We start from the raw sequence: 27,170 nt of genomic DNA, 5'->3' as shown, positions 1-27,170 counted from the left end.
TACTGTATTGTAATGTTTGTATTAAAATTGGACCAAACATCAACTGAAAAATCTGGTCTGGTAAAATATGGGCATTTTGAATTTGATATTGACAGAAACGTGGTAGCCTTACACTTAAACGAAATATTAAACTTTAAAGAACTTGTAACCAGATTATTTTTATTTATATAGTAATAGTAAATCAACATGCCCTGAGTAAAATGGTGCTTGGATAGTTTCCTCCTACTTCCGGGTTTTGCGTTTGTCACGGCGACGTCTTACGCACTAACGCTCAACGTACTTTCAGTTGGCATATGATAACAATAAACAACCCCGAAACAAGAGAGACGCATCTACCAGACTTGTCGCTGTAATTCGACAGAAACGAAACGAAAAGATGAGCCGAGGGAGCCACGCTCGCTTGGAGTGAGTCCTCTTCATGAAGCGGAGGAGCCTCGCTGGTCCTGACACACAGGAATTTTGTAGTTTTTGCGTGAAGCTCGGAGGAGAAGTGGAGTTACGGTTTGTCCCCTTCCTTAGCTCCCTGTAGCTAGCTGCGGCTCATTCCTGGTTACTGAACACTTTGTTTCAGTCTGTTATGCAGTTTCCAGAGGACTGTAGCCGCACTCGTTCTCCTCCGCCACCTCTCTGCTCCCTCTCCCCGCACTCGCTGGCCCTATGTCTCGCTGGCTTTTCCCCTGGTCGGGCTCAATCAAGAAGCGGGCCTGTCGGTACCTTTTGCAGCACTACCTCGGTCACTTTCTGCAGGAGCGGCTGAGCCTGGACCAGCTCAGTTTGGACCTGTACAACGGCAGCGGTGACATCACGAACATCAACCTCGATGTGTGGGTGAGTTCACGTGAAAGGAAGCAGCAGACGTCCTGTGTTATTGTGGGACTCTTGACTGTGTCGCAACTGCACTCCCGAGTTCAACAACAATCTCCAACGTCATGTTTTTAGCCTGGCTCCTGTTTCTTCGAGGAAATGCATTCAGGAGAAACGCAACGCCTCCCCTCCGGATTAGTGTTATCTTTTACTTTCCGAGATGGATGTATTTACCACATGCTCAACAAATGTCAATAGCTAATCTGAGGAGGCATTTTTTTCTCTTTGTTTGCCCTTACCACATCCTTGTTTGTTGTTTCTTTATTTGATCTTCCTGCAGGCGGTCAATGAGCTCCTGGAGTCTCTCGGGGCTCCCCTGGAGATGGTGGATGGCTTTGTGGGAAGCATACAGGTGACCATCCCCTGGCAGGCTCTCCTGACTGATCATTGCACCTTAGAAGTTTCTGGTCTTCAGATTACATGTCGACCCAAGTACCGAACCAGTAAGTTTAACCCTCAAGTTTCCTTTCAGGTCTACACATGATCCAACTGCTTATATACAATGCAGGAGAATAACAATTACCTCCAACGGCAGCTAGAATAATCCACTGATCATTACAGCTATACTAATGCCATCTGTACTTGAATATTGACACATGGATTGATGCAAAAACAGACATGAAGCTTGTAATTCACCAACTTCAGTTATAAAATGAATGATGGGTGGTAGTCTTTCAGTTTCCCTACCATGTATTTCTGTTTTTTTAAGCGATGGGAAAAGTGTAGAAGCCTTTCTTCAGCCAGCTGATCATCAACTGAGAACCTTTATTTATTTATTTAAAATGTAATCATTCATCTTCCAGGATGAATTCAGTTGAACTGTAAAACTTTTCTATCACTATTTGTGTTGGAAAAGCCTCACATATGAACCTGAGAAAGAGAGAATGCCTTCGAAATTAAGTCAGTGTTTGCTGGCTTGTTAAAGCCACAGGAGCAACAGTTAGCCGGAGCAGTCCAGATTTAACGTCTCATTATATATTCATGAGTAAATTTACAGTCTAGAATGTGACCAGTTTCATAGTGTGACTGACTTTAATATGCAGACTGCAGTCATGCCTGCATTCTTGTTGCAGTTACATCAACTATACGATTAAGGACGGTGTATACACTGTCACTGCCAGAAGAGTGACTTAGTGAATCATAATGCTCACCAGGAATTTAAAAGGTAAAGATTGAATCAGCCAGTGACTTGATTTTAACAGAATTAATCTTTTATTCAAGTTATAAAGATAAGACTAAAAGGCAATAGATGCTCCTTTCCCCTCTTTGTAGTTTTGGTTATCTTGAACCTGAGAAGCAGCCGTCTGACAGCGGACGTATAGTATCTTTGAAAGCTTATGATTGAAAGTAATTTTATATAGGTTATGCTGTAATAAATGCCTGAATAAATGTAATAAATGAGATGTAGTTGCTAAAGATTGCTCATAATTATTTTTGGTTTAGTGAGGTGTCATAATCTGTCATATTTCCATAAGTCAGTTGGGTCAATGCGAGCAGAACTGTAATTAATGGGAATAGGGTAAACTTTGATTTTTTTTTTTAAAGTAAATTGAATTGAATCATATGTAAGATTCGATTTTTTTTCTTATTTATCTTCATAATTTATCATATTTGTATTTTGCGTCTAACAAAAAATCAAAGTAGACCAATTATTTTCTCACCGGACTGTTGAAATATCCAGACATTTCGTCAATTTCACTTTTAGTTATGTTTGTTCCTGATAGGGAACCAGCAGCATTTCCTACATAATGTCTCAAAGCACAGCTGTGCAACAAGGAAAACCACTGCTGATTGATAGTTAACGCTCTGTAACGTCAGGATTACTGTAATCATCTCATCTTGTTGCTCATCTAAAGGCGGAAACTGGGAGTCACAGGGATGGTCGTCCAGCATGACCTCCAGCATGCAGCTGGCTCAGGAATGCCTAAAGGACCCTCCAGAGGCGTCCGAGGAGCCGCCTGCCCCACTGGAGGGACTTGAGATGTTTGCACAAACTATTGAGACAGGTGAGCAGATCTTCTGGGCCTTTACAGAAGGGTCATTCATAAATTATGAAGAGTTTGATAGTGGAAATGATTATCCTCATCTTCACATGCGATGCACTAAAACAAATTTGTCACATCTTAAAGTAAAAACTACAGTTTGAAAGCCGTTTTGAAAGCTTTATAAGCTGATGTTCTTTACTCTTTTAATCTCTTAAATGAATTGTATTTGCAGTTCTCCGCCGCATCAAAGTCACATTTATAGACACCATCGTCCGCATTGAGCACCAGCCCCTGGACCTGAAAACAGGTGTTGCCTTAGAAGTGCACATACAACGGTAAGCTGCTGATTTATTTAAGATTTTTTGTAATAACATAAAATATAAAGACAAAAACAATTTTTTTTACTTGTTTTGTTAAGTTAGATGCTATTTGACAATGTTGTGAAAATGCTATAAGAGGTATAAATGTATATACACTAAAAGAGTCTGATCAGGATTGTGCACAGATGCAACTTCCCTTCATTAAATGTAAAGACTCATTGCTGCCTTTCATCATAGATCAAAATATTTGTGACATAAAGGTGATCTTGTGGTTTTATTTATGAAAGTTTATTTAAACACAAGACATTTTTCTTTAATAGCATAATTCTGAACCTAAATTTTTTCTGACCAGAGCCAAATATGAGTTCACCACAACATTATAAACACTTTGTTTTTAATAATTCAGTGGTATCTACACATAGCTTAGAGAACAAATGGATCAATATTACAGCAGCACAAATGCAGTCTGCAGTCCTTATTAGATGGAAAGCTCCATAACCAAAAACCGGATTCCTCACAGTTCAGATTAAAACTAAAATCTGTGCTTTTGTTATCAGTGTTGTTAAGAAACTCTTACATCAGCGCTTGCGCTGCTGCCAGTGATGAAAGGAAGCAAAATGGAGACCTGAAATTGGATTTCAACTTCTCTGCTCCTCAGCAGACATAGAGAAGAGACCCTTCCTCTGATAGGAACATGAATATTTTTCACCAACGAGCTTTTAGGGTGAAGCTCATTTCAAACTGGGTCAGGATTGACAAGTTCATTCCCCTCCGCTGCACTAAAGGTGTCTTGGACATTTAATAAATGAGTGTGATGTGGTCACAGTCAGCAGAAAGGAGGCGACGGCTGTGTTTTACTGCAGTGTATGTAATCATGTTAAGTGCAGCGGTCAGTCTTTTTGCGTTAATTTGAAAAGTGATCACAGTAACCTGCATTCTCAGAAAACGTAAAAGTTAATACTTTACTACACGCTTTATTTTATTTTTTCTGCTACTGGCGTTTTATAGAGTTAACAAGAAAGAGTTTTACAGTTTACATCAGTTTTCATTTAGTTTTTATATTTGGTTCTGCAAAGTCAGAGGAAAGAAAATCTAGCTTTCATAAGTGTAACATCATAATCCCAGCATTATGTGTTACAACATGTTTATTATAAATACACTCAGCCTGAAGCAGTCAAGCTTTTGCTTTTACAACCCATGTTCCCTGCCTCAGATGAACCCTTCCTGTTATGCTGGTTTGTTGACAGAGCTGCTCAGGTGAGTTGTGTCCATGTGCGGTCAGTGACTCTCTTGTCATGTTTGCAGCAATGCAACATGCTGGAGTTCATTAACGTGTGAAACAGAGGTCCTGTCATGCAGGAAACCTAGACTGCAGTAGATTGATCCGCAGCAGCAGAACACTGCGCTCCAGATCCAGACATAAAGTTTCCTCTGCACTCAGATCGATTGTTAGATTTTAACTGGATAAAACTTACATGGCTCCTTGTTCCACTTATTTTTTTATTTCTTATGAGTATTTAGGTTGACATTGTCAAATTGGTTTAGTATAAAAAAAACTATTTTAGAGTTATATTTTTATGATCTAAATATTTTATTTGCAATTTCAGTTTTTAAAAAAAGGGAAAAATCTCTTTCTCAGTGAAATTAAGTTTTATTTAGAGGTGCAAAAGCCCAAGTCTATGTAATGGATACACCGAGTGTAATAACTAGAGCTGCACAATGTATCTAATTTCATTTGTCGGTGTTCTTGGATGGTTCATTTGATATGCGATTAATTCAACCTCTGCATATAAACTATACATTTTGCCTATTAGATGGACTCTGCCTGCTCTGAATGCCATACCAGGTGTGTTTTTAGTGTTTAAGATGCTAAAACTCATGGAGAGTTTTAGATAAATGTGTGAAGGTAAAGAATGAAATGAGGCAGAAGAATGTGAGTTATAATTGCATTTTGGGTCACGACAGTTTTTATACATGGCATCAGTATTGCATAATTTTCATATATGAGGCAGCCTAATGATAACTAAATATTTTTCACTTAGTCTGCCAGAGATCAAAACTGTCAAATTTTCCCCCAGAAGATCCACTCTAAAAAAATAGTTTTCTTTTTTCTACTCATTCCTGTAAATACATTAAACCTAAGATCTCCCTGTTTTCAGTCTATGAATGTATAACAATCTGTCAGGAAAGCCTGATTGCTGCATTTTAATGTTACTTTCCTTCCTATGACCAATAAAAAACAGAGGATTAATTCATCAAAGAGTTATTTCCTCAGTTTGAGTCTGATTGATGTCACACTGCAGGTCTTGTTACTTCAGTTTATAGTTCAATGTCTGAGTTATAAGAGATCTCTGTGTGTGGGTGTGTGTGTGTGTATGTTTCCAGCCTGGAGTACTTTGATGAAGCCGTGAAAGATCCATCCAGCCAGACTGCCGTGCCTGTCGACATCCACCAGCCGCCCGCCTTTCTGCACAAGATCCTCCAGCTGACAGAGGTTCAGCTGTTGTACGACATCATCGGTGCTGTTCAGGTAAAGGATGCAACTAAAGTCCTGCAAGTTTTGGATGCATCCACTTCCTACACCTGCTTATAGGAACCTCAGTGGGGTTGTGTCTATTTCCTGTACAGTAAAACCATGTTTTATGAGAGGTAAACAATTCTGAATTGGGACAAAAATGTTTATTTTATCTCCCAGGGTCCTTTTGGGGAGGGGCATCTTAACTCAGCCACAGCCAGTGAAGGAGAGGAGGAGGATGAGGAGAGAGCAGAAGAAGCCAAACCCTTGAAAAGCACCGCCTGCCCCCCGTCTCAGCCGCTGCTCATAGGGCGATGCTCTGGCTCTATTGAAACTACAGTGAAGATCAAGCAGAACGACATGCTGCCTGGACCTAAGGTGTGTGTTTCTGTCTTATAAATTTGCCGCATTGTAGAAAATGGATGTCCTCTCATATCGATGCCTCTGTCCTCTCTGCTCACCAGTTGGAGTTGGACGGGAGGGGAGGATGTGTCCACATGCTGCTGTCTCCGGATCAAATTACCCATCTAGCAGACCTTCTGGCAGCCCTGTGCATCGACATTGGTGCAGTTTAATATCTGCTTTTCTGAAATCACAAAGAATAGTTAAGAATTTTGTTTCTGATTACCATGATTTTATTAGCGTGTTATTAGTGTGTTGTTTATGTAAATGGTTGAGATACAGTGACTTGCAAACATATTCGTGCCCCTTAAACTTTGCAACCACAGACCTCGCCTGTGCAAAGTGGACCATGTGTCATGCACATTGTTGAGGTGGATAAATTAAAGTTTTTACAAATCTAAGAAGTGTGGGTTGCGTTTGTATCTGAGCACGTCTGGGGTGTTTTGCTATGTTTCTGCCACCTTTGCACATCTAGATAAAAGATTTTTAACCCATTCTTTGTAAAGTAGCTCAATCTCAGTCAGACTGGGTGGAGAGCATCTGCTAGCATTCATTTTCAAGTCTAGATTTCGGTCCATACTTTGACTGAACCATTCATTTGTACCTCTATTTCTGTGTTCATTGTAGCTGCTGAAGAACACATTTCAGTTGAAAATGTATTTTTGTGTTTCTGTTTCTGTGCTTCTATAGCACTGAGATTTTCTCTGAAAATGTAAATAGTTCATTGTTATAATCATGGATGCTCCTATGTGAAAATTTGGGCTCGTAAACTCAATCTGTTTATCTTGTAAAATGCTTAGATCTGACATTTGTTTTGAAAACAAGATGGCATTAATAAGATTTATTAATTGGCTCATATACTGTATTTTTTATGCAGTTTCTATGTTTTGTCTGTCTGTTCTATTGCTAAAATTGTTTTTGTTTTGTTTTACCCTCAGAGCCGGAGAAGAAGTGTGGTGGAGTGAACAGTCGCCCGTTAGACTCAGAGGACCTGCGACTGATCGAGGAGGATCTTAGCAAGCAGCTGGGATCCAGTCCTAAAGACAGGGAGTGGGAGAACGAGCCCCACCTGGAGCCCTACGTCACCAGCCTGGAGAACGGAGGTACAACGACCAGAAGTTCTCCTGTGATGGTGATAAAGGCCTGAATCCAGCTCAGATTTAGATATTTTATGTGTAATTAAATTATAGCAATATTATTGTAACAAAGATAGATTATTTCTCATCTTGAAAACAAAAGATTGAAGTAAAGTGTAAAATAAGTCCCTTTATTGCTAGTTTTTGTCATTATTTCCTGTGTTGGTTTTTGGTAAAATAAAAATAAAAATTGCACTTTCCAAATAATTTATGTGAAGAATGTAAAATATTGTATTTTAGGTATTATTGCAGTCATTTATCCAGTTCTTCTGATTTCTTCAGTTTTTAGGGGGAGGGTGTTGTCTCCGACGTTTCAGAGCATCAAACAAGTTTTATGATTAAAAATAATATGAGAAAATAAAAAAAGCTGTTTTTAAATTATGATTTCAATTATTGGGGGAAACGCTGCTATAATCAGTCTAACCCAATTTGGAAAAAAAGTAATCTCCAATCTTATTAAATAATGATTTAACTGTGACAAAAAGCATTCTTTGGAAAGCAGAAATTAATTTTATTGGCATCAAGATTAGTGCCAGACTAGTACAAACGAAATGATTCTGTCGGATATAAGATCTACAAAAGATGAAAAGAACATGTGAAACAGTACACTGCAGTAAAGTTAAGCACTGCAGCGTTTAACCTTTGACCTTGTGTTTGTCCAGAAATGTTTTACTCCATGGGCCCTGCAGGGATGAGCAGCAGTGTTGCGTCCACTCGCTCTGGCAGCGAGCTGTCGGACAGCGACATGGAGTCCTCCACACACAGCCTGAGCAGCCTGACGCACCCGGCAGCTCTGACAGCACAGGTACGGCCTCCGTCTGTGTACATGTGTGCTTTCACGGTTTAAACATGTAGCAGAGAACCAGGATAAGCCCATTTGTATCCAGGATAAATACTTTTTGAACACATATTTTTTTAGCAACACAGCAAAGTAAATTCTGTACTTTCCTTTGATTTCTTTCATGCCAGGGCTTGGCAAGCTGTCCTAGAAGATATCCTGTAGCAGGATGCTTATCCAGCCTGCCACATATCAGCAGGACCAGAGGTAAAGTCAGCTATTTGAGTAGCAAACAGAGTCTAGATTAAATAAAACACTTGCTGCACCTTTGTTTTCAGTATTAACTACGAAACACAAGCTTATTATGTCTGTTTTTAACTGCAGGGCGCTCACACAGTGGCCAGGCAGAGCAGCTGAAACCCGAAGCCTTGCTGCGCCTGACCCTCGGTGGGCTCACTCTGACCATGCTGCAGGAGGACCCGCCCTCTGATGGAGCCTCGTCATTAGCTCAGGTGTCTCAGTTGTTCTTCCGAGGGCTGCTTTCATTCAAGGAGAACATGTTGGCCAATAAAAACTTCAACCATCTGAGAAAATGCCTCGCCGCAGCCTGTCCACTCTCCAATCTCAGGTAGAAAAGACTGTTTCTTTGAGGTTGAACCATATAAAACAGATTTTAGTAAGAATAGTTGCTATTACAATAAGGGTTTTAGGTAGATGGATGTTTTCTTAGTAAATTGGAGGGAAAAATATTTAGGAGTAGATATGCTTATGGAGTAATATGTTACAAGTTTCACTCACTGGAGTTACAGCCCTCTGTGTGTTTCTTCATTAAACCGATTCACTGTGAGGTTTTCTCTCGTAGGTTGACGGGGGCAGCAGTGCAGGTGACATGTGAGACGCGCAGCGGGAGACGCCACTGTCGGGCCGTGACTTCAGACCTTTCTTTCAGCAGACTGGAACTGTTGGAGTGCCTCTGGCAGGATGGAAAACCTCAGTACTGCGAGGTACAAAATAACCAGTTTTTTAAAATTATTATTATTGTTGTCATTATTATTCCTGTTTATGAATGTGAAAAGTTTGTCATTATCGGTCACACTGTCTTTGGTAAGCAATTTCATTATCAACGACAATCTACTTTGCAAATAATTGTTTTTCTGCAGTCTAGAAAAATCTGGAGTTAGTTTAAAGTATTTTTTAAGTACTGGTATTAATGTTGAAGAGAATGGGAAATTAAGTTTGGATAACTGCTTGTATCTCCAGACTTTATTACTTGTTTGGTTGTCTAAATATTATCCAGTTGTTTCATCCATTGATCAATCAATCCTTCCTAGCTGGTTCTGCTACTGATGGAAATATGTCCTGTAAGTTAATTGTGAACTCAAAGTTTGGAAAACCTCAAATCCTGACTTCATGTAAAATTAAAATAATTGTTTTTCTGTTTACATGGTCTTCTAATGTAAGACTATTATGTAATAAAACATGAGACTCATATGTTGGTCAAGTAAGCTTAGCTGTAAAATTATATGAATTTTGCATCTCAAGCCAATAAAAGGTTTTTTTTAATGCTTTTTTTTCACTTTGCAGTTACTTCAGTTCCAGAAAGCTGGACTGTTTACAGTCGGAGCTGCAGCCAGACCATGCGCCCAGCTACACTACAGCCTCACTGAAAAACACCTACGAAAAGTACGAACTGTTTCAACACATTAAACTGTTTAAAAAACTGTTTTATTTACATCTTCAAGGTCTAACAGGTGAATGTAATCCAATCCTTAAACACACTCACTTTTCTTTTGACACTGATAGAGATAGAAAACCCTCTGCCATTTTCCCACTTCAATAGAAAATGAGCTTGTGAGAATTGCTCCAACTCAACAAACTGAAAATATTTAATAAATAAAATAGACATCGCACTAGAGCCTTGATAAGAGACTCTCTTTCAGCCCACTGCCTCACTTTCTGTTGACTTTATCAATTTAACGAGTTATCTTATGTCTCCTATTTGTTAAATATGTTCTCAGCTCAATTATTTCTGTAATTACTGCTGGTTTTCATATTAAAAAGCTTTGCTTTATTCTTCATTTAAGCCTCATTGGCATCAGAATGTGAGGTTGTGTTACTCTACCTTATTTCACCAAGCACAATGATTTACAGAAATTATGCTGCTCACCTTATGGTATCTTTTAATATAAATTAAATAAAAGACTTTATTGATCAAAGTGCAGTTTTTTTCAGTAGTCTGTTGCTTTTTTCTGTTGAAATAAAGCCTATTTTTGCTCTATATGTGGCTAGACTAGCACCAATATGAAAGTATTTGGAGATTTTATAAGGTTACAGGTCCAAATGTGTTCAAACGTTTCCACAATATAATCTCTGTGGTTTTATGAGAGGCACTGGAGTCATAGAGCAATGATTGATTTTCAGATTTAAGTAATTAGATCTAGTTGTGGATTTTTAGCTGTAATGATTTTTGTATTTATTAAACACCTCAACAAAAATCACTCCCTGCTATTAAGTGAAGTTCCAGTTGATTATATTTTGTTTTAGGAAACACCAAACTATAAAAAATAAATTTCTTCTTACAAGTGTTCGCAGATGTTGATCCAGAAAGACGATTGTGTATAACTAATAAACGTCAGCAATGGCGTTTCAGGAGTCATCCAAAACACTTTCAGCTTTGTTTGTGCCGGAGGATAAAACTTAATGGCTGCTATCAGAACGTTGCTGATAGCAGCAATACATAATAATATAATGTATTATTCTGTGTGTTTGCAGGGTAAGCAGCGTGTGTTGCGGCGGGACAGCGTGATACGGGTAGAGCTTGCGGAGCTGAGCGCCGAGCTGGACCTGGGCATCCTCAGCCGCCTGGAGAGCCTCAGCAGAGCCTTCAGCCACTGTCCGAGCCAGAACTGTGGACCAGGACTCATACAGGTGGAACCGCCAACACTGCACTGCCTTTTAATGTAATGCAGACCAGAAACCCTAAAAAATTAAGACCCAAGCCAGAAAACACTAAAGGAACTCAGAGAACTCGAAATATAAATCAGCATTTCTGCATGTGCTTATTTCCTTCTGTTAACTGTCGGCAATCAAGACCACAAAGTATCATTGTTAGACTGCTGACTGGGCAGAAAGGCATGTTTAAAGCTCACCTCTCGTAATTTTGTTTAAAGTGAGTCAGTATGGTTGTCCAGAGTCATGAACTTTTATGTCATCGCCACACAGAGAAACCAAAACTATTAAACTCTTTGTATGAAAACATCATTCTGCTACGTCTGATCAAACTTGTGCTGACGCAAACATTGAAAAGCTGTCTGGGTTCAGAGGGAATCAGTAGTTCTCCGATCGTCCTAATATCAACCTTTCAGCCTCCCGGCTCCGTAATAAAGCGGTGGTCGGCTGTGATTACACGGTTGATCATGACCGAATCTCCTCTATAAATCCAAGTTCAGCTTATATTCTGGAAATGAGTCCAAGAAGGATCTCTTTTCTTTCTTCTCAGACCCAGAGCGTCGAACTTTGCTCGTCCTTCACCCTCCTGTCCCCCAACGCCGTGCTCAGACTTCGCTTCCCCATCCCAGACCTGCGGCCTCCCCCGCTGCGTCGGCCACCATCCCAGAGGGCAGTGAGGGAGGAGACATTGGTGCTGGAGCTGACAGAGCTGGAGCTGAAGCACCAGGAGGCCCCGGACCTGCAGAGCCAGCAGCCGGCCCCTGGGCAACAGTGGGGCCCCTGTCTCACCCAGCTGTTGGAGGCCTCTTTCACAGACATGCATGGTGAGGGCAGACAGAGCCACAAAAAGGGTTCTAGTTGGGGTTTTTTGGCATTATTATACCAGTGTTCCTCTAGTCTTTACCAGCATATTGTTTCTGCTTCACCTCAGAAGGGCCTTTGTACAGGTGTTGCATAAATTTCATATATATCAAATAAATACTTAAAGTAAAATTATTTGTGTTACAGGACAAAAGCATAACTGGTAGTTTTCTTGAATGTTGCAGCACTACTTGACTTGAATGTTGCAGCACTATGGGTCAGTGCTGCAACACTGACCCATATGATTGCACTATGCAGACCCTCTTTCTGCACTCAAGATGCACTCACCTCAGCATGCCAAGCTCTTAGATCTACTCAAACTGATGAGAATTAAGAAATGACATGGAAAAAGTAATGTACTGGTGCTTTAGAAATGACCTATATATGAAAAGGTTTGATATTTGACCAAAAAAAATTCTCCTTCTCATCCTTGTTTCTTGCACATTCTTTACTTTACAGAGTGTCCTTTCAATGAGATGTTTGTCATTTTGTTTTGTAAATACTTAATTACATATTTACCTTGATGTGTTTCACCAGGATTGTATGAGGGCTGGGAGGGAGGCTCCTTCCCCTGCATCAGAGTGAAGAAAAACCACGACTCTATGCCAAGGTTAGACTCTATGGTGATAATGATGACTACTATAATGGCCAAAATCCAGGACGGTAGAAAAACACTCTCACCTCTTCCAGAGCCGTTTCGTTTAAGCATTTTTATTGGTAGACAAGTGGATAATATTTTTCAGTAATTTAAATAGAAACATCAGCTAATTAGTTTTGAGCAAACTCATGCTGAGAAAGTTTCCATCAACAGGATATCGGTGCGTGTGCGAGGCGGTGAGGCTCAGGGCCCAGCAGCGGGTCTGAGTGGGATGAATCTGGGCCTCATGAAGGATCTTGGGGCCACCTTCTTCGAAAGCCACTGTGAATTCAATGAGAAATCCAGCTCGCCATTTTCTTCTAACCGCACCATGTTTGAGACGGAGGAGGTGTGCTAACACTCAAACCTGGGAAATACCAACACCTCAGCCTCCTGGTTGCTAACTCAATGCGCTTTACTTGAATTAGATGGTGATTCCGGCTGACCCGCAGGAAATGCTCCAGTTTCAAGAACAGTGTGTGGCTCAGTGTCAGTGCGCGGTGGACATCAGCTTCCCGCTGGCGTACATCCTCCTGCCCAGCAAACAGGCTTTCCAGAGCATCTACAACAGGTTTCATTCAACCGCCTTCATCTGGGATTCAAATATTCCTTTTGTAGTTTTAACTTTAAAAAGTCTTACACCTAACCTCATTTCTTCATATTTTATTTCCAAGCAGCCAAACTTTCTTGTCAGAATGTTCAGGTTTTCTAAAAGTACTAACATTTTTTTTATTTCTATTTTACTTAGGTTGTTTTTTTTATTTATTTTGGCATTTTTCAATTAGCCAACACACCTGATTCAAATAAATATCTCCTGTGCAGAGCTGAATGACGTGTCGATGAGTGAATTCAGCCTTTTGATTCAGGATTATTGGAGGGGGGATGCATTTAAATGTTTCAGGATGGTTGGCCCTCTATTATTTTTATATGAAAAACAATTTAGCAAAAACAGAATGTCTTTGTGACTAGTAACAAAAGTGATGCTATTACAAATAATTACAAAGAGGCTTTAGTAATAATTTTGTTAGTTGGGTCTAAAGTTAATACCAAAGGTAATAGTTTGACAAAGTTTTGCCACCATCAAGGTGTTTCCTCTCAAAACATTTGGTGGCATCACAACCACAAACGTCATTGGATCTTATTGCAATTTTTTTGTGTTAGACCAAAACAAAGAAGCATATAATTATGAAAGGGAAAAAAATAAGAATAGCTTAAAAGAAATTTAAAAGTGTGGCATGCATTTGAATTCAACCCCCTTTACTTTGATACACCTAAATAAAATGTGCCTCACATTAAGCCTGGCACTCAATTGTTTTTCTTCCATTTTTCCACTTTCAGCACACAGCTTGCTGTCAAATGCATGAATAAGACGAAAGTGAGTCAGAAAACATGGAAAATCAGCCAAAGACAAAGAAAAACTTTGATATTTAAGAACCATTGGTCAAGACTACTTTAAAATAATTATAGTAGATTTGTCTTCTGGAAGCAAAGTGCGAATTAAGTACAACTGGTCTTGTTCAGAGTTTTATAGTGAAAGTTTAGTTGCCGTTAAAGTTGATTGTTGTTTTGTGTGCTGGCTTTATGACATTTTGAGGAGTGATCTGAGTTCTCCACCATCCTCCCCTTTTATTCCAATAGGATCAATAATGACCTGTTGATGTGGGAGCCGCCTCCCCCTCCTCTTCCCTTGGCCCCGGGTCCCGACCAGAGCCGCCGTCCCTACGACGAGTTCCAGCTGTGCAAGTCGGCCTTCAAACTGGGCAAGTTTCTCTGCTCTGATGGAAAAAATTTAATCCTGACACAGATTTATGACAAACAATAACAGCTGTGGTACCAAAATATCTACTATTGTTTTTGGATTAAACCGTTTGGTTCACACTCTGCCACAGACTCTGACTCTGAAGAGGATGAGCCTCAGTTTTACTTGGCCAACGATTCATCTGGAAGGATGCAGCAGTCAGTTCCTCTTCCCAGCCACAACCTCAGCCTCCTCTCCCTCACTGTGATTATTGGGAAAGGTCGCCTGCAAGCCAGAACTGACAGGAAGGTGAGCCAGGAGGAAGATGAATTCAGAGGAGAGGGCACTGATGAGTTTTACTGCATCAGATGAAACAAAAAGAAAATTTTTTCCCCTTTTTAAGTATGCTTAAGTGATTCAGCAGTCATGTTTTAGTCTTCCTCTTCTATGTTTGTACTTTATATATACGTATAATGTACATCGATTGCTAACGAGAAAAAACACGTCTTTTTCCTGTAGTATTTCCTCTACATTAATGACCATTTTTAATGTCTTAATATCTGCTTTACAGTATTAAAACTCTGTGGAAGTTAAGGTTAAGTTCAGTTTGAAATCCATGTTGCAGCATCGCTTTGTTCATGTAGTTTTTCTGTTTTTGTTGTTTGTTTTTTTTTCACATTAGGAGGATGAAACTCAGGGAGAGCTTGTGCTTGACCTGGAAGGGGGGAAGATTTTCAGCGTGGCGCAGCATCAAAATGATCCCAACCTCAATTTCCTGACGCTGGAAAGCAAACGAGTGGAGCTCTACCACCGAGGTGCACATTGTGGTCTCATCTGCAAACATTTTCATTGTTAGATAATGCCGATAATTGAAAGGGCTTCTATTGTGACCGGAAAATTCTGGGTGCTGCATTTTCAAGATGTGAAGAAAAAAAATGAAGTCCGAAAGACCCATTTGTTTTCAAGACTTTGTTCTCTGTCCAGTTATCCTATAGATTTGTTCATCCAACTATTTATCTGCCCATTCGTTTGAAACCAGTCATGTAGACTTATTGTTATTTAGAAACTCTAGATGCCTTTGTGACTCGTTTGTGACTTTCTAGCTGTGGTTAAAGACACCTCCATCCCAGAGAGGTTAGAGATGCCTAGCTTCACACCACCCACACAGTTGGACCCCACCATCTACCCCACAGAGCTGGGAGTGAGCAGCGTACGAGGACGGGAAGAGGAGCCACAGATGTTGTCTACAGCCATCAAAATCACGCTGGACCTGCAGAGGAACGTCAAGGTTCGTCTCTCTTCTGCACCAGCTTCAGGCTGCAACAGGAAGTTTAACATCACCTTCAAGAAGACATTTTTGCCTGATTACAGGAGTTCCTGGTCGCTCTTCAGCTGCAAGGTGCCACCATGAGGCATTACATGACGCAGAGCAACCAGAGCTGGCACGAGCAGGTGAGGAAATTAAACAGCGCCTTTTTCCTTTCAGTCTAGATGTTTCTCCTAATATTTAGTTGATTCAATGAAACTTTTGCAAACTGAGCAACAATTTTTGATGTAGTGGAAAACCTTGTTTTGAAATCTGAATACATATCATGGTTCCTACATCATCTGGAAGTTGAGTACCTTCCTTCTTCATGGCCTTCTTTATTGTGTTCTTTATTTCCTTGTGTCCCTCCTTCCCTTTCACACAGGCCCTTCTTTCTTTTCTTCCTGTCTTCCCTTTGCACATCCATCCTTTCTATTCTTGTGTACTTTATCTCTCTCTCCTGGCCTCCATCCCTTGTGTCCTATGTCTCTTCCTTCCTCATGCTGTCCCCTTTTTCCTTCTGTTTCTTTCTCTTTTCTTTCTTACCCTCACATATTCTTTTTTGTGTCATTCTACTCTCCCTTCCTTCCTTTTTTGCCTTTTTCTGCACTTCCTTGATTCCTTCCATTCTTTGTACTTTCTCCCTCTCTTTCCTCTTTTCTTTCACCCTTGCCTACTGTTTTCCTTCCACTTTCCTTTCCCTCTTTCCTTTCTTGTGCCTTCTGTCATTTTTCATCTTTGTATCCTACTTCTGTTCCTTGTATGCTCCTTTTCTGGTGTCCTAACTCCTTTCCTTCTTTTGTTCCTTCATTGTGTTCTTCCTGCCTTCCCTCTGTCTTTCTTTCCTTTCCTTCCTCCTTGTGTCCTTCCTTGTGCATATTTCTTTCTGGTAACTAATTTTGTTATTTTCCGAGGTTACATCACTCATATTCTCGTTTGTGATTGGCTGTGCATTCCTCATGTAGGCGTGTCAGCCTACATGAGGAATGCACTTCAGGAAAAACAGATTCCCTTCATCCCAGCTGGACACGGCTGAACTGAAAAAATGTTAATTTGAGATGTTTTATTTTCTTGAAGGCAGAAAGGAACAATGAAAAAGCCAGACAGTTTGGATACACGTGATCCAAGTGTAATTATACTTGTCGCTGTAATTAGTCTGCTTTCCATCTGCAGGCGCTTTAGGACAAAATAGTCGTCCCTTCCAAAAATAAGGGCCTTCTTGCCAGAGATAACAAGCACATAAAGTTACACCCTGACAAGTAAAATGTGATTAAATGTCACAGTTTTCTTAACCTCAATGTTCTTTAGCCTGTACTGCAGCTGCTGGTGTTTTTGTTTCACTGCCCAGCAAAATCATTTAAAATGTTTATCATCCTCCTGTTTGTTTTCTTTACTTCCAGCTGATTGACTTCCTGGACGTTGTCGATGACCCCATCTTGGGCTACACGGCACCGGCTGTCATCACCATCCTCCACACACACCTCGCTTCCTGTGCTGTGGACTACAGGTACGGACCTAAAGAGTGTTTATTGAACGTACAGCAAATGATGCGTTTATTCATCTCTTTTGGTTGTTTTTCTTCCAAGGCCTCTGTATCTGCCCCTGAGAGTCCTGTTCACAGCAGAGTCATTTTCTCTGTCCAGTAACATCATTGTAGACACCGCCACCTTCCACCTCAGGTACTGGTGACCTCTGACCGAACACCGCAGTTACCATAGCAATGTTTTAAGAGGACTAATTGAAATGTATCCTTAAAATTGAGATCAATCCAGTAATATTTTTGACTGTAAGATTTTTTTTAAAATCTATTTTGTTGTCATCAGATTCATCCTGGATGATTCTGCTCTCTACCTCTCTGACAAATGTGAGACTGACACAGTGGACTTGAGGAAAGGTAAAACATGCAGGATATCTTTTACACAAATGGCCATTGAATATGTCAAGACAAGATGGTGTACTAATTAGGGATGCAAGTTATAAATTAACAAGTTAAAGTTGATTTATCCTATTGATTGGCTAATAGTTAATTGATAAATGGACATTTTTTAAAAAAGTTTTCTCTTGTAGTGTCTTTCCATAAGGGCACATTTATTAAGAAGAACCTCACTATGCTTTTCTGTATTTGTCAGCTGTATTAGATACTTACTGAATAAACAGAAAATTATGCTTTTCTCACATTGTGAAATTTAGACATATTTATAAAATATTACTAAACAGGAATCCATTAGGTTGCTGACGAGAAACAGCTCTGTCATGGAGGTTATTGAATGTTAATATTTCAAAACTGCATAAAGTGCATCTTGCATTCCTCACTGGACTTTGTTTGGACCGTTTCACTTTCCTGTCCTGGTATGGTCCTGCCATCTTTAATTCTGTATCAACTGGCTCTGCTTAAGAATGACCAGCAGCGCCTCCTGCTGGATGGCAGCCAAACTACAACACTAAAAATAGTTAATCGATCTGAGCTAATTTTAGTCTAACAAACCATTAATCAGCAATTAATCATTAGTCGATTAATTTTTTTGCATCCTTACTAATGTTTTTACCAGATCATCCATGTTTATTGAGTCATGTTGAAAAGAAAGTACTCTGTCCTTCAATTTTTGTTTCTGCGTCTCATAAAAATCACCTGGCTCTTGTTGAACTCAAAATGATTTAAATCCAACCGCACGCATAAAAAATAATATATTACATCTGCTTAGTTAGAAAGTTATTTATTAAACAAAGGTGGAGCTAAAGAGGAAAGCTGCATGTCGCAAATGTAAGTACACCCCACGCCCCAGCATCTTCCTGAAGCACCTGCAGCAGCAACAAGCTAAAGGGATTTTTATGTTTCTCTTTGTCTTGAATCGTTCCTGGTGTGTTTGGGATTATTAACCTCCTGATGATCCAATCTTAGCCAAGCTGCAGAGCATTGCACTCGTTTTATTAAAGTAAAACACACTTGAAGCAGCACATAAAACTGTGTTTAGATGAAATAAAGTAAAAGCTGAAAGAGTTGATGTAAATCTTAGCACGAAGGACAGTGGTAGAAGATTCACCTTCTGCGTATTTGTGTCCCACAGATTACGTGTGTGTTCTGGACATTGACCTGCTGGAGCTCGCCATCACCACATGGAAAGGCAGCGATTCTGGGAAGCTGGTAAGTCCTGTTCCTTGTCCTTACCATTCTGGGGTTTTTTTTAATCATATTTAGCTGCAGGCAGAGAAAAACAAACCAGTATAAAGGTAAAGAAACATTATAATTATATTCAAGGTCCAAAAAAAGCCACTAACAAGCAGTTGGCCGCATGTTTATAAATATTTATTTCACCATAATTAGATTTCTCTATAATAATGGCTTTGGACAGTAATTTGGCTCGAGTTTTACTTTCTGCTGCACCTGAAACCAAAGTCAGCAAGAAAATGCTAAACAAGTCTTCCCACAGTACTGATGCAGCTGCACTCCAAGCCAACCAATCATGACTAATCAGAGCTTGTGTATTTTATTTTGGTATAGAAAAATGTTTTAGTTTATTCCTATAGCTTATCTGAAGGAGTTGGGTTGTTTAGTTTCAAGCTGTCACAATACATGAGCATTGACACTTAAGTCTACCTAAATACCATGTAGCTGGGAAGAAAAATGCGTTGAGAGATTTTTGGGAACTGAGCTGCAACGCTGCAATCAGAGCTCATGGCTGCAGCACTCATTTTCTGGTCTCACAGGACTTCTCTGAGCCCGACAGCTTAGGAATGAGTGATCATACTTGACTAGCAGTCTTTAAGTAGTTAAAATATCAATTTGATGGCATCTGGTCGGTTTTTTGTCATGAAGGTGCTTCTGATGGACTCGTTTGTGTTTCAGTCGCAGCCTCTCTTTGAGCTGCGCTGCTCCAACAATGTGGTACACCTCTACACCTGCGCAGACTCCTGCGCCGCCCTGGTCAATCTGTTGCAGTATCTGGTCGCCCAGGGGGACTTGCACCCCCCGCCACGACACACCTCGCCTACTGAAATAGCTGGTCAGAAATTACCGGTAAGACATTTTATTCATTTGCACTTCATTAACCTGAAAGACATGTTGCTTTTTCTTATTGATTAATGCACCTGACCAGGAATCACCAACAACAAATATGCAATACTAGGAACGTTGAGGCTGAAATTATAAACCTGAGTTAGAGCAATAAAACAAACTTAAGGTATGATAGCATTGAACATTTGTTACAAGGTGCTGAGGCTAATAAAACAACACGGTTTCACAAGTAGTTTTGGCTTTAATGTCTGTGTAACGTTGTGTTAGCTGTCAGAAAGTCCTGCGTCTCTGCCGCCTTGTCCTCCAGCTGAGACCGCAGAGATCAACCAGTACGACCTGGCTGATGCCTTAATCGACACAGAGAGGAGCCACAGAGACAGTTTAGAGCCAGGTATTGTTTCTGAACGCGGTTATCCAAATATTATTGATTTAACTTGACGTCTACGGGAAAGTATTGTTGTCATTTTGCACCGCAAAAAAACAAAATCGTACCAAGTATTTTTGTTTAGTTTCTAATACAGATATCTTTGTATACTTGAAATAAATGCAAAACTAACTACATAAAGGAGCTTATTTTAAGTAAGTAATTCCTTAATGTTGATGAAAAAGAACTAGCTTCACTGGCAGATTATTTCACTTTTAACACAGGAAAAATGTCTTGTTGTAAGTGAAATAATCTGCCTGTGAAGCTAGTTCTTTTTTATAAATATTAAGGAATTATTGACCTAAACAATGTCTTACTGATAAGTTACTTGTTAGTTTTATCTTATTTCTAGTGTACTGAGATATTTTCTTTAGAAACTAAACAGAAATACTTGGTAGTACTTTGAGTTTTTGCAGTGTGTATTTAGCTTAAGCCCTTGATTGGTTCTGTTTTTCCAGAGTCTCCTTCCGTGCCAAGGGGCTCTCCCGTCTCTGTCTATTTGTTTCCTGGCGAAGGTTCGAAGCAGAACCCGTCCGTTCTGCAGAGGGAGGAGTCTGAGCTCGATGGGTTGGTTGCCACGGCGATGGAGGCACAGCCTGATATGATACTAGATGATGGCTCCGAGGGCTCCACCGACAACGATGACTTCTGCATCCTGGAGGCGCCTGGCATGGGCATACCTGTGAGTGCTCAGCTCCTTCTTCTCCTTCTTGTTTTTATGTCTGCCTTTCTTTCTGAAGCTCTTCCTGCTTGTGAAACTCTTGCAGCCCAGAGACGGAGAGCCCGTGGTGACCGTGCTGTGCGAAGGGCCCATCAAGGTGAAGGACAGCCACTTTTCCAGGCCTCGAGGAAGCTCCGACCTGCTGCGAGCTCCGAGCGGATTCCCGGTGCCGCACACCAGGGTGGTGCTGAAGGAAATCTCTGTGGTGTGGCATCTCTACGGCGGCAAGGACTTCGGTGGCAAGCCGATGTCCATACATGCTCAGAACTCAAACAGGTTTTTTAAATTTCCCTCCGTTTTGTTTATTGCCGCGTGCGTTTTTGTGCCGTTTCTCAAACTGTCTCCCTTTTAGGGGTCGCTCTGTCCCTGTGGGTGTTCGTGGTTCTCCGTCTCGCTCCGTCGCCTCTGCCCGTCCTCAGAACTCCTGGCGCTGGGCTGGAGGCAGCGGCCGTCAGCACTCACTGCTGATGGAGATCCAACTCACCAAGGTGAAGCTTTGAGTAGATGCAGTGGCTTGCACTCAAAGTCTCAATCTTTTAATTTTTTCACATTTTGTCAGGTTACAACAGCAAAGTTCAGCATATTTTATTGGGATTGTTTGGTAATAAAAGGATAAAGGCACATTACTTTCTTATATGTAATTTAATAATCTGAAAAATGTTGGATGTGTTTTTATTTAGTGCAGTTGTTGTTTTCCACCAAATAGCGTTTTGCATGCAGCCCAGAAAACTTAATTTTTGTCTCTTTATTCTCATAAAATCCCAACAACATTGAAGACTGTATTTGTAATGTGATAAAATATAAAAAAGTGCAAAGGAATAAATATTTTAAGACATTTTGTTTGTGTTTCAGCATATTTTTAAAATGAAAATACATTATTCCTTGACATTAAATAATGTAATCTTTATTTAGCGGTGTCTTGATCCGATATCGGCTAAAACCAAGTATTGGATTAAATCTGCGGCATAATCACTCCACTGCAGCCTTTCCATCCAGCGGTGCTCATATCCTGCATTTATTGATAATTGGGTCACTTGTTCTCATATCTATAGTTGTTGACGATTGTTTTCTGTTTGAGTAATGTCACTTGATAAAGCACTTTTCCTCACTACAAAATAAGTAATAACAGTATGAATGATTTGTGCTGATATCATATTGGGTCGACTTCTGTATCTGTCAGTTGCTGGTTTCTCTGTTCTCCCGTGTACCTAAGAACAAGGATCTTTTGCAAGATCCTTGTTCTTGCAAGGCGTTGTATCGGGACGCCCTACTTCGCGATAGGTGTTCATTTTTATGTTTGTTTTTTTTTCATGGCATCTCCCCCTCGTGTCCTCCAGGTGTCCTTCCAGCATGAGTCCTACCCAGTGGCAGTAGCAGGCCAGGACGGGGACGGGTCGCTGACCTCTGGGGTCGGCCCCAGCGGGGAGCAGCCTCTGTCCCGGCAGGTCTTCATCGTGCAAGAGCTGGAGGTTCGGGACCGCCTGGCCTCTTCACAACTCAACAAGTTCCTCTACCTCTACACCAGCGAGAGCATGCCTCGCCGAGCCCACTCCAACATGGTGAGGACGGGTGTGTGTTGAACTGCAAACAGCTGAGATGGAGTAGATCAGGATGAGATCTTTGCTCTGCTCTTGTTGCAGCTGACTGTGAAGGCCCTGCAGGTTTTACCAGAGTCGGGACTCGGAGGACCCGAATGTTGCCTAAGGGTCAGCCTGCTGCCGCTGCGACTCAACATCGACCAGGTAAGTCCTGCGTCTTTGACCAAATATGGACGGAAAAGCTTCCTCTTCCACCTTTATGGAGATGTGACAGCAAGAGGGGCATTAAAACCTTCAGGTTTTAATCTAAAGGTTTTAATCTGTAATTACTTTCATCCCAACTACCAAAACCTTAACATTTTGTTTCAACATTTTTATTTTTCTTCAGCCTCATTGGAAAAATGACAAATTTCAAGAAATAAATGAACTTGATGATTTGGTGTTTGAAGTTTAAAAAGAAATAAACATTAATATGCATATTTAAATATTATTATTATAAAACCAATCTGAACTCTCAGTATCTCATAAACCTTTTACTTGTTCCAGGTTTCTTTGGATCACAATAAGTCGGTTTCCCTCTGTGGTTTTGTTCTCCTACCAAACTTTGTTTTTCTCTTTCCCAGGATGCTCTGTTTTTTCTGAAGGACTTTTTTAGTAATCTAGCATCCGCTGTTAACCCCTACATGCCTGTGGATCCTGCTGCTGAAGGTCAGTTAAAGCAGAAACTTTTTCCCCTTTGGTTGCTTCAGGTTTTTCTTTTTTCATATCATTTAGAAGATTAGATGTATTTACTGTAAATACAGCATCTGATTGCTGCTGGAGCACGGCCTGTGGGAACATGCTTGTAATGACTTTTCTTTGTTTGTCTCGGAAAAGTGTTGATATTGCTTAAACTTTTCAAATCGGGCCACAAACATAAATGTATTGGATTTACATTATGCAAATGGGTTAGTATTAGGGGCTAAACTAACCCAGAGTAGTGCATCATTGTGAAGCTCATTTAGAGAATGAGTTGTTCTTGTTTCTTCTATCAGTCACAGTGAAGGTGGATCCTTCCCAGAAAGGCTCTGAGGAGGCCGGACCAGACGGCGGTCTCGGTCCTGACCTCACAGCCTCCGTGGAAACCACCTACAGCGAGCAGAGCTCCTCCTCTGCCGGCTCCTCCTCTTCCTCATCTGAGCAGCCAATCTACTTCCGGTGTGTAGACGGCGACGCTCGTCAGACAGAATTGATGGCTGAAAAAGTCGACAGCATCAGAGCTGACTGAATATTCCTTCTCTCTGTGATTTTCAGGGAATTTCGTTTCACCTCTGAAGTGCCTATCTGGCTCGACTATCACGGGAAGCATGTGGTCATTGAGCAGGTGAGAGGTCACGAGAACAGCTCGGAAACAGAAACTCAGTTCGTCCATCGCCACGGTAACTGCAGACGTCTTTACAGCATGGTGTTTTGCTTCTCAGGGGACGTTTGCAGGGATTCTGATCGGTCTGGCTCAGCTGAACTGCTCTGAGCTGAAGCTGAAGCGGCTCTGCTGCAGACACGGGTAAAAACGATAAACATTCAAACATCATAAAATAATTTAAAATCTGATAAAATGTTGACAGACTTGAGACTGTTTTCATGTTTGAAATGTTTCCAGTCTACTCGGTGTGGACAAAGTGATCCAGTACGCCGTCACAGAGTGGCTGACGGACATCAGGAAGAATCAGCTGCCGGGCATTCTGGGAGGCGTCGGCCCCATGCACTCAGTAGTTCAGCTCTGTAAGCTGAAGCCTTTGCTACAGAAACATTTATAGTTTTAAACCTGCTTTATTTATTTTAATTTTCTTTCCTTCCTCTCTGTGTGTTTGCTCAGTCCACGGAGTGAGGGATCTCTTCTGGTTGCCCATAGAGCAGTACAGGAAAGACGGGCGCATTATTCGAGGTCTCCAGCGGGGGGCAGCATCGTTCGGTACCTCTACAGCATCAGCTGCCCTGGAGCTTAGCAACAGGCTGGTGCAGGCCATCCAGGTACGAAGATGCAATAAGATTAAAGGTTTTGTCCAAATGTGAAGATGTTTTAACTCATGTAGTGCTTGTTACCTCACTACAGGCTACAGCGGAAACGGTGTATGACATCTTGTCTCCAACGCCTCCACTGAATCGGTTTGCCATCACCGAGGGTCGGGCCCCCACAAGTCGGCCCCGCAGAGCCGCGCAGCCGGCGGATCTCAGAGAAGGAGTAGCCAAAGCTTACGACACCGTCAGAGAGGTGTGGAGTTTGAAGTTCTCTTAAAAGTTAATTGACGTGATGCCACCTGTCAATCAATCCAGTGGATTTAACAGCAACTGACCAATCAGCGGTCACAAATTGTCCCAAAGTGAACACCACCCCATACCTGGAGGAGATGTTGGGGTTTATCTTTACAAATGCGCTGCGTTCATAGAGGTTTGGTAGAAAAAAAAAAATCGGAAAAAATGGTTGAACGTTTTCAGTGGGGTACAGGCACTTAAGGAGCGCTTTACTTGGAGCATTCAGAAGATGGAATAAAGTTTATTCCTTGTCTAAAACTCAAAGTGTAAAATATAGATTAATGTGTGTAGCCAACTTCAAGATTACTACAGTGACTAACAGTATAACTAACACGTTTGTGTTTATGAAGGTTTTGTAATCATTACATCGTACGCTTAACGGTTAAATCAAAGATTAATGCATCTAGCTGGGTCCAAAGCAATAAATGTGAGCTGTGCCTACAAATGGGTACAGTTTCTCTGTGAAGCAGTAGGTTTTCAGGCATGTGGTGTAAATATCCATGCACAGCCTGACATACATGATCAAAACATAATTCAGACATGTAATATTTTGAAAGCCAACACAATACGCAGAGAAGAATGCCTGGATATGATGACAGAATCACACTATAATGTGATAAAGTGTGACAAACTTCAACAAGTATGAATATTTTGGATATTCATACCAATATTTTGGATATTCAAAATGCTCTTCTCAGAGCATTTTTCAGGTAAAGTTATGACCAAACATGCTTAATTTTCAGTGGTGACTCTTTCCTCTGCAGGGAGTGATCGACACGGCTCAGACCTTGTGTGATGTGGCGTCCAGAGGCCACGAGCAGAAAGGTCTCCCTGGCGCAGTGGGCGGCGTCCTGCGTCAGATACCGCCCACAGTAGTCCGACCCCTGATAGTGGCTTCCGAGGCGACCTCCAACCTGCTGGGAGGCATGCGGAACCAGATCAAACCCGACGCTCGCAAAGAGGACTTCCTCAAGTGGCGCACGGAGGACGCACAAGAATGAGGACGGTGTGTGTGAATGAATGAATGCGAGTGGGAACCCCGATGTCTGCTGGGGGGTCTGCATGTTGGTATGTGTGTGTGGGAATATTGTACTGCAATGCAAAAACAACACAAAGACTAACTGCTACTGCAGCCACTGACACAAAGAGTTTTACACAAGTGTAACCACACCTAACTCTTCTGCTGCTCATCATCCCTCGGTCTGCAGATCGCTTTTCATGTCTCTGTAACAACATATCGCTGCTTTTATCTGGCTTTGATTTCAAACCAACCAGGAGCAGGAAGGATCAGAACGAGATGCAGATTGTCGACTCTTCGTGTCCTGCTAAAACTGGTCTTTAATAAAGTTTTAACCCAAAGACTGTGAGCAGGAAAACAGAAAGAAATAACTTCAGTACAGGGAGTTTGCAGCATGAAATCAGTGACCCTGAAGCTCAATAAGAAGGAAGATTATATATGTTTTATTCATGTTTGTGAGTGGTTCTCATCTTGAACCGTTGGTTTAGTCTTGAGCCCGCTATGCACTGCTCTTCTCAGCGCTGATGAGTTGTGCCATAAACCTTCCAGAGTGACCTTTGAACCCGTCTGTGTTGCCTTTCTTTGACCTGTACCCTCCAAACTTGACTGAATACCCATGAAGCCCTTTAAAAATCCTGTAGCATTCTGGACTTCATGAATTTGTTTTTACGGACTGATTTCAGTCGGTGGCTCTCCTTCCTGCTTCTGTTTTGCATAAAGCGGTTCTGGAGTCTGAACGGACCCAGACTGACTCTTTCCACATCTTTGCCTTCCTAAATGTTTTTGTTTTTTTTATGCTTAACTGTTTGTTTTGTGTTTATGTTGAAGCATAAGTATTGTTATACTTGTTTCATAATGAGTGTTGGGAGGATTTGAATCTGGTGACAATGGAGGAAGGAAATAAGGCGTTTTACATTTTTATCTTTGTTTTTCTGTTTGAGTGAGGGATTATTTGTGTGAATGTGAGAGGATGAGTGAGTGGAGGACATGTCTGTGAGGGTGACAGGTTTATGCTTGTCACACTCCTTGTGTGTAATTACTATTTACTATAAAAGTGTATGAATGACATGTATATTACAAACACAAGTATACAAATTAATACAAAAATAAAAAAATTATATAAAAACTGATCATGTTTGATGTGTTCTGTTAAAGCCCTTGCTTTAACATTTTAAGTTTTGTACTTCCTGCAGTTTTGTTCTCATAATTACTCACAAACACCTATGACAAAAAGTCCAAAACTGAAGTAATAAAAACATTATTTATGTAACTTTAATAATTAATAATAAAAAGTGTCTAAGTGCCTTTTTACAGCTGCTTGGGTGTGGGACTCAAGAGCTTTTTTATTTTTCGACACTAAAGGAATATAAAATCAGAAAGTGAGATTGATGCTCAGTTTTCTAATAGTTGCCATTTGGTAACTTTTCAGCAAACCTTTCTTCAAGCGAATATAAAAGCAGCTTGGAGAAAAACATCAGCAGCTGTAAAGGTTGTGGCGCGAACCAAACGGAGCCTTTTCTGTTATTTCCTGTGGCTTTTGACCTTTGCATCTCTGCATACAGCTGCAGGTTGCTGATTGGTTTGCCAGATTGTGAGGTTGTTCTTTAAGAAGTGGTTCTGATTGTATTGACCTTTGACCTCTCCTCCAGTCAGTGAATAAATGTGTCTACTTAC

At 40.9% G+C, this 27,170-nt stretch overlaps 1 protein-coding gene across 1 annotated transcript; it reads left to right on the top strand.

Annotated features, from left to right (window-relative positions):
* The first annotated feature begins 657 nt into the window (after positions 1–657).
* On the top strand, positions 658–26,626 carry atg2a (autophagy related 2A). Its single transcript, XM_028009333.1, has 42 exons — positions 658–828; positions 1,145–1,307; positions 2,721–2,870; positions 3,082–3,184; positions 5,555–5,699; positions 5,865–6,062; positions 6,149–6,248; positions 7,025–7,189; positions 7,885–8,027; positions 8,192–8,267; positions 8,385–8,628; positions 8,863–9,004; positions 9,585–9,683; positions 10,773–10,928; positions 11,500–11,773; positions 12,348–12,420; positions 12,622–12,796; positions 12,876–13,018; positions 14,086–14,207; positions 14,337–14,494; positions 14,868–15,000; positions 15,289–15,473; positions 15,557–15,637; positions 16,892–16,998; positions 17,078–17,170; positions 17,315–17,385; positions 18,557–18,633; positions 19,336–19,506; positions 19,771–19,894; positions 20,386–20,609; positions 20,695–20,924; positions 21,001–21,136; positions 21,986–22,207; positions 22,289–22,390; positions 22,810–22,894; positions 23,221–23,383; positions 23,480–23,549; positions 23,647–23,729; positions 23,826–23,947; positions 24,042–24,196; positions 24,279–24,437; positions 25,243–26,626. The coding sequence occupies exons 1-42, from the start codon at positions 658–660 to the stop codon at positions 25,477–25,479; spliced, it is 6,030 nt and encodes a 2,009-aa protein (XP_027865134.1). The 3' UTR covers positions 25,480–26,626.
* Positions 26,627–27,170: the final 544 nt, after the last annotated feature.

Source organism: Xiphophorus couchianus, chromosome 23, assembly GCF_001444195.1.
Source record: "Xiphophorus couchianus chromosome 23, X_couchianus-1.0, whole genome shotgun sequence".
Taxonomy (NCBI): domain Eukaryota; kingdom Metazoa; phylum Chordata; class Actinopteri; order Cyprinodontiformes; family Poeciliidae; genus Xiphophorus; species Xiphophorus couchianus.
Note: the sequence above shows the minus strand (reverse complement) of the source record. Positions and strands in the feature narration are given on the sequence as shown.